Source organism: Lissotriton helveticus, chromosome 8 (genome assembly GCF_964261635.1).
Source record: "Lissotriton helveticus chromosome 8, aLisHel1.1, whole genome shotgun sequence".
Taxonomy (NCBI): domain Eukaryota; kingdom Metazoa; phylum Chordata; class Amphibia; order Caudata; family Salamandridae; genus Lissotriton; species Lissotriton helveticus.
The window spans coordinates 1,615,599,586-1,615,607,770 of record NC_136069.1 but is presented as its reverse complement, the minus strand read 5'-3'; the positions used below and the strand labels follow the sequence as shown (position 1 = coordinate 1,615,607,770).

At 41.7% G+C, this 8,185-nt stretch overlaps 1 protein-coding gene across 1 annotated transcript; it reads left to right on the top strand.

The window, feature by feature from the left end:
* The first annotated feature begins 3,216 nt into the window (after positions 1–3,216).
* On the top strand, positions 3,217–4,200 carry LOC144773981 (olfactory receptor 51A4-like). Its single transcript, XM_078659028.1, has one exon. The coding sequence runs from the start codon at positions 3,217–3,219 to the stop codon at positions 4,198–4,200; it is 984 nt and encodes a 327-aa protein (XP_078515154.1).
* Positions 4,201–8,185: the final 3,985 nt, after the last annotated feature.

The window sequence follows — 8,185 nt, the reverse complement described above, 5'->3', positions numbered from 1 at the left end:
GTCATGCTAGGGTCCACCTGCTGGTGCGAAGACACCAGGACTTCGAAGGTGTTGCGAAGCCTTCTAAGGTCTAGCATCTGATTGTGCTCTCGCAGGAGAGTGGTCTGGTGAACTGGTTATTAAGGCTAAACCTGGTTCCCAGTTCCAAATTCAGCAGCTCTGACCATAGTGCCACATCCTCTCCCCCACTGAACACCGTACTGCCCCACTGAGAAAAACTCCCACTGTCTTCAACTACAACCCAATTGGTGCCCGCTATAAACACCTGGATACGGCTCAATTTAAATTACGCTCTAGACAAGAGCAATATGCGGCCTAAAAAAAAAAAGTAACAACATCCTGGAAAAAGCAAACACTTATAGGGAATGCAAAATTTTGCAAACCATGGGAAATGTAAGCAGGAACAACATGGTTACCTTAATGCTTTTGCACTCACTATTCAGAAATCAGTGAGTGCTTTTTCCTGAAAAGTTAAGGACACGACTACAGGGCCCTGAATGGACCCATTTCAATGGCCATTGTTTATATCCTTACAAAACGTAAGCAGTATGGTAAAAAGACCACATCCCTGGACACAGAGCCGCAGCACACATTTTGTTTTCCAATCCACACATTGTAGTACCTCCAGGATTGGTGCACTTGTTCCAAGTCCAGGGAAAACAAAGACAAGAAAACAAAAATAGCGCTTCGCTGGCAAACTCTGTAAAAGTGGCGCTAATGTGTTTCAGTGTGAATAAAATCAGTTTGGCCAGTCTGCTACCACTCTGTCTTACTTTATTTAGTTATTTATATATTTTTAGCCTTTTATTCCCAATGCTGCACTTTGGAATTAAAATGTCAGAAAAATATGACATTTCCAGCAAAAGGGTCTTTCTTTTTTGGATCCATTTCACAGGGAAGCAAATAAAAGAAAGGAGAGGAAAGAGAGTGAGAACCCCGTCTTGAAGTCACGGTTTTAATGGGCGTCCCAGGGGAGGCAAGGAGGGTCGCTCCAGGGGGGGGCAAGCGCCCCTCCTTGCCCCCCCCTGCGGACGCCCATGCTGACTTGGCTGAAACCAAAGCAAAAAATGGTGGACCTCTAGAAATCTTTTTCAGCGGAAACTTGGAATCTACAAAGTATGTGTGAAAGGACAGCACAAAAAGTGTCTGATGCTTGTGCTTAGTGTTGCATTTTCCCCACGGGAACACGTTCCTATGAAATACTACCTAGTGGTGACCGCTCAACATACATAACATGACATACATAACCCGGACCGAGGTGTTTGTGGTGATAGATTGATCAACTGATTGATCAATGCATTGATTGATAGTTAGAAAGATAGATAGATAGATAGATAGATAGATAGATAGATAGCTAGATAGATAGATAGATAGATAGATAGATAGATAGATAGATAGATATATAGATAGATAGATAGATAGATAGATAGATAGATAGATAGATAGATAGATAGATAGATAGATAGATAGATAGATAGATAGATAGATAGATAGATAGATAGATAGATAGATAGATAGATAGATAGATAGATAGATAGATAGATAGATAGATAGATAGATATGGGAAACAACCTTTACAACACAACTTTTACAACGCACTACCATTACAACAAAACTTTTACAACGCAACATCCATTACATCGCATGCCATTACAACGCAACCATTACAACGCATGACACTACAACGCATACCACTACAACACATGTCATTACAACGCATACCATTACAAAGCATAACATTACAACGCATAGTACCCTTACACTATCCAACACTTACCCTACTGTTGCACCCCCTGGAGTTAGAATAGTAATTTTTACCCCTACACTATCCAACACTTACCCTACTGTTGCACCCCCCTGGAGTTAGAATAGTAATTTTTACCCCTACACTATCCAACACTTACCCTACTGTTGCACCCCCCTGGAGTTAGAATAGTAATTTTTACCCCTACACTATCCAATACTTACCACACATTCATTGTAATGTTATGCGTTGTAATGGTATGCGTTGTAAAGGTAGTGTGCGTTGTAATGGGATGCGTTGGAAAGGTAGTTTTTAAAAATTTGTTGTAATAGCATGCGTTGTAATGGAATGCGTTGTAAAGTATGAATTGTACCGTCATACATCCGATAGATATATTATGCAGTCATGCTGCACATCTGAGCCTGATTGGAAAACCTGGTGGCCGCAAGATATGTTTCCTTCCACTAGCTCGTCTGTGAAAGCTAAAAATTTGGGAGTGGTGATTGACAACAAGCTATCTTTCGGACCACATATCTCATCTCTCACTGGGAAATGTTTCGGCATCCTGCGGATGCTTCGTAAATTTCTCCCTCTAGTCTCTATCCAGCACAGAAAAATTATTGTCCAGGCACTGATTGGCTCTAGGCTGGATTATGCAAATATTTTGTTTCTGGGACTTCCCAAATATCTGGTCAGGCGTCTGCAAATCGCCCAGAATTCTGCAGCCCGAGCCATCTTTGGTCTTCCAAGAAAAGCCAGAGCCACTGATCTTCTTTCCACACTGCATTGGCTCCCAATTGCTAAAAGGATTCTATTCAAAACTTTGACCACGACTTTCAAGGCCCTACATGGCATAGGCCCCAAATATATTTCCAAACGACTGTCTTGGTATAACCCCCCCAGATCTCTCAGATCCTCGTCCTTATCAAAAATGAGTGTTCCCATTATCAAACGGGCAAGGACAGGAGGACGGTCTTTTCGCTACTTGGCTCCTCATGCTTGGAATGATCTTCCAATCTCTTTAAGACAGACCTCTAGTCTTCTGTCCTTCCGTAAGGCCCTTAAGACTTGGCTTTTCCCTTAATTTGATGCTGTTTCTGTGTTTGCACGCCCTCTTAGTGTTATGTCTCTCCCTTCTTTGGTAGGGTGCCTTCGTTAAAGCGCCGGGATACTCCAGTAGAGTGGCCGTGCGCTATAGAAGTATACAAATAACATAACAATAACAAGGTACATATATGTGGACATGACTATAGAGAACCTATATTTGCCTATATTGACTTACTTTGAGATATTTTGTTCGCCTATAGGTCGCTAGGTCACAATATTTGTGTGGGGCGAAATTTCATCTTCGAGATTCGGGCACTATCCTGCCTTGTATTTCACTGTACATGCTAAAAAAAATCATGTCACTGACAACACATACGTATTTTTTACCTTTACATAAGAATTAATTTTATTTCTTTTACAGCATTATGCTATCTGTCAACAGCAGCATTTTCTTTCATTCAACGTTTGTCTTAACTGGCCTGGAGGAAAATGATCCCAATAACATCTGGATTTCCATTCTAATCTGCTCCCTGTATGGTGTGATGACACTTGGAAATATTTCTATTCTGTACATCATCAAAACAGAGCCAAACCTCCATTCTCCCATGTACTACTTCCTTTTTGTCCTGGCGGTGACTGATCTGGCTCTGTCTATGACCACAATGCCCACTATGTTTAGCGTCTTCCTCCTTGGATCCAAAGAGATTCATATTGATGCCTGCCTGTGCCAGGTCTACTTTCTGAACGTGTTTACAATTGTGGAATCAGGGGTACTCTTGGCAATGTCTGTAGACAGGTTCATTGCAATATGGAATCCTTTGAGATATGTTTCCATCTTGTCAAAATCAATGGCTTTAAGAATTGGACTATTCATTGCTCTCAGGGCCATAACTCTAGTCCTACCAGAACCTCTTCTTGACAGGCAACTTCCGTTTTGCCTCAACAATGTCCTCACTCATGCATGGTGTCTACATCAAGAAATCATCAAGCTTGCATGTGCGGATGTCAAAGTCCACAGCTATTATGGATTATTTGTTGTGTCCATCATGATATCTGATGCCATCATGGTCGTGCTATCGTATATGGTGATTCTTAGAGTGGTGTTGAGGATTGCATCACAAGGTGAACGCAGCACGACTCTGAGCACTTGCGTGTCCCACATCATGGCCGTCTTCTTGTTCTACGTGCCAAGAATCTTCCTATCTGTGCTTCACAGGTTTTCCAATGTGGTCTCACCTCTAACTTATAAGGTCTTGGCCTTCACATTCTATCTTCTGCCTCCGTTGATGAACCCTATCATCTACTGCATTAAAAACAAGCAGCTCCGCACCAAGTATGTACAACATTTCAGGAAACTGATGGTTTCGTGGATGGTTTTGTTCAAACTTCCCAGTATGTTCCCTGGATAGACTCATACTTTCAATACCCCCACCGCACCGCGTAGCGGGCTTCAAAGTAACAGTGACTGTGTTATTTTATTGAGATGGCCTCTCATTGTTGTATTTCACAGAAGATACATTACCTAGGACACGTGGCACCATAATCATTTTTTCAGAAGTGTATCACTATGAAAATTACAACAATTTTAACATATGAATGTCAAGTTTAGTTCCCTATCACTAATACATGTATTGATTCAATAGAGGGACCTTTCTAGTGCTGACTTCTTGTTGTAAGGTAGGGAATCCAAGAGAAGTCACCAGACTGAAATAAAACCTGCTATCCTATTGAGAAAGGGCACATCAGGTAACTTTGACTCTGTATTATATGACACCAACAAGTGGTCTGCCAAAGAACACATACATTTTAATTTGAAAGAATGGCTCTTTCCAGAAAATATAATTTTTGACATATTTGGTTAAATATGCTTAGAGCTGATAAACATTTTCACATTTCACTGGTTGGGCCTGATTCACAAAGGTAAAGTTAGACCAAAAGTCTAACTCTAATACTTTTTGGTATTCACAAAGGTAAAGTTAGACCAGAAGTCTAACGTCACTACTTTTTGGTATTCACAAAGGTGAAGTTAGACCAAAAGTCTAACTTATACCAAAAGTCTAACTTTAGTACATTTCAGTATTCACAAAGGTCAGTTACTACTAGTAATGTTAGACTTATGGTGTAAGTTTACCTTTTTTGAATACCAAAAAGTAGTAAAGTTAGACTTTTGGTCCAAGTTTACCTTTGTGAAAACTGAAAAGTAGTAAACTTACACAGAAGTGTACGTTTACCTTTGTTAATAGGGCACTTTATTTGCATTATATTTAAGCAAACTCTAAAAAGACTGACTGAAAGTTATTCTATAAAAGCCCACTTATTAGTGTTTCTCCAAACTACACCAGATTTGTTTATTGCATGCTTCATAATAATGGTTATTCAGACAAAAGTCATAGGCCATTGGTTGGAATCTATTAGTTGTACAAAATGAGTTCATTGAGAATTGTACATACTAACTATATAATTAACTTTGATCTTGCACAGATGGCTGTGACCCCTACGGAAAGGTGTTTTGACACTGTTGTGGTAATGTATTTAGAGAGTTGGTTCATAAAATGTTTTTTGCAAATGGTCTAAACTGAAAGCACTGGAAAGAGTACAAGGTTGGTTTAAAACAATGTGGATGAGGTAATGTCATACAATTGGTATGATTTCTGGGTAGTAATCCAGTCATAAGTCTACTCAATTGTCTTAGAAGGAGGACATAAATGTATCCATCATAAGCAGTAGGGTGAGGAAGAAGGAATCCAAAGAATGGGGCTATCAGTAACTAATAACCATTTCTCAACCTACTTGTTACTGGCTAGCAAAGTAGTCTTGAGTGCTGATGAATAATGAATGTCAGAACAGTGCACACAGAGGACATGAAAATGACCTTATGAAGCCAGACAGAGCACAGATCCCTCCCATCAATTATAAGGAGATATAGGTGCAAGAACATAGAAGTGACACAAATAAATAACAGGGAAACTCCCATTGCGTCTGCCTAAGATTTAGCCAAGTAGTCTTTGGAGGGAACTGCAACTCTGATAGGAGAAGGAAGGCTGGAGAGTTTAGAAGCCATGGAGATGGTGGATCTCAAACAGTGACTAAGGGAAGAAATAGGTTTTGAAGGTCCAAAACATACAAAGGGAGAATTTTATTTCGTAAATGAAGCAGTGAGATCTAAGTAGCACACATCCCATTGCACATCTAAACAATGAAGCAAAGACTCCTTGGGGGAGAAGGCTTTGGGCAACAACTGGTAACAGAATCTCCTGAGAGCAATGAAACGTGGAATAAATGTTGGCAACCAAACCGGGGCCATGACAAAGAGAAAGATTGTCTGGGGAAATACTGAGATAAGCAGCCAAGAAATACAGAGAGGTTAGTTCTTCAAACCTTTATGTTATGGCCAAAGAAATAGCACCTTGAAGGACAGAAATTAGAGGGAACACGCTTCCAAAGGTTCAAATTGAGGAATGTGTAAAATCTGTAAAACCAAGGGAAGATTGCATACAGGAAAAAAGAACCTAGACTTTTGAGTTTCCCATTAAGGAAACTAATGTGGCCTCCCGCACAGGGGTAGCTGGGTGAGTATCGACGACTAGGAGAAGGTGAGAGTGCAGAGAACGGGAGACTTATACCACAACTCTGAAATGCTCCACTTTGAGGACTTTTGGGCTGAATATGATCTACCCCAGGGTCACTTCCTACAGCATAGGGCAATCACCATGAGTATGAGAAAGCACTAGGGGACAGGAACCGTGGAGCCCCAGGCACTGGACAGCTGCCATTATATCACCACATCAGCAGGAAGGATAAAAACGTTCTCTAATCTAAAAAGAGCCATGAGCCAAGACATTCAGAAACTGATGGAGTGATTGCGATCGCAAAGAGAGAAAGATCTAGGAATCCCACCCTCGGAGGAGGCCTGAGAGAGTATAGTCGAGAGAACATTAAAAGCAACCAGAAATGCAAGGTTTAAACTAAATACCTACTATGTCCTACAAAGGTCCTATCTCATACCCGCGCGCATCAGGAAGCACTTCCATGTCGAGGAGGTGGCCTGCCCTAGGAGTGAGTTTAGAAAGGCACACATACTACAGATGTCCTGGGACTGCCCCAAGTTGACTCCATTCTGGGAAGAGGTCCTCTACATCTTAGGAACAATAGTTGATAAAGAAATCCTGCGCACCCCGGGCACTGCATACCGGGCTGGTTCCCACATACAGCCAAGACCAAAAAGACAGTGAAATTCCAGGATCTGGCTCTGGTATTAGCCATGCAGGAGATCACTAGGAATAGATAATCGTCAGGGGGACCAAGAGTAGAAACATGGAAGCATGAGCTCAAAAAATAGGCAAGCGCAGAAGGGGGCATAGGCACCATTGACAGAGCCAGAGCACGGGGACAATTAGTAGACGAACTGACGGTACCTGAGCAGGGACAGGAGCAGCTCACACCTGATGGCTCCCCACCACAAAACCGGATGGCAGAGGAAGAGCAGGACAGATAGAGAGGAGACAGGGCCGAGATAAAGACATATGACACACACGATCAACAGATCCTACTGTAGGGATATACTAGACGTCAATCACCTGAGAAGAGAGGGTAACGCACAGAAGCAACTCAAGAGGGAGGGGTGGAGGGCGGGGGGAAGGAACAAGATACTAGTTGGAAGTTAGAGTATAGTGTACCACACAGATTAGTACTGTGACAAATTTTAAATGCCAATAAAATCTGGTTTAAAACAGAAAAAAGAGGAAAGATACTAAGAAAGCAATCCTCTCAGCACCATCCCAAGGATCTCTATGGGCTTAAATGGCTGTCCATTGTCCTGGGAGAGCAGAGTAGGACAAAACCAAGTGAAACCCACCATGAAGAAACTGCACAGTAATTTATTAAAAGAGAGGCAGAATAATCAGAAACTTGAACTGAGGATATATCATTCTTGCCAGTTGCAATGGGAGCGGGATCCAACCCACTCTCTCCCAGTAGGAGACTTCTAAAATGATTACTTACGCCTCCCTCCTGATTATTCTCAAGACCCAGGAAATGATGAAAAAAGTGGGAAAAGACCTGAAAGCCTAGAGGACACAAAAACATCCCTTGCCCACCCCTCCTGTTCTTAAAACCATCTGCAGAAAATAGTAAGCAAGGTTTCATCTGACAAAAGCAAGGATGTCTGGATATGAAGTCCCAAAGGTGTTGCTTAAGATTGAGAAGGCCTCTTGAGAAAGACAAAACTCCTGGGAAGAAGGGATGGCTCACATTAGGTAGTCCACCCGCCCATTGTCTATTCCCCTGATATGGACCACAGAGAAAGGAGGTAAGTGATTTTCCATTAAAGAGCAAATCTTCCCTGTAAACCGTGGCAGATATTTTTATCAGCAAACCCTCCAGCCTCCACACTCA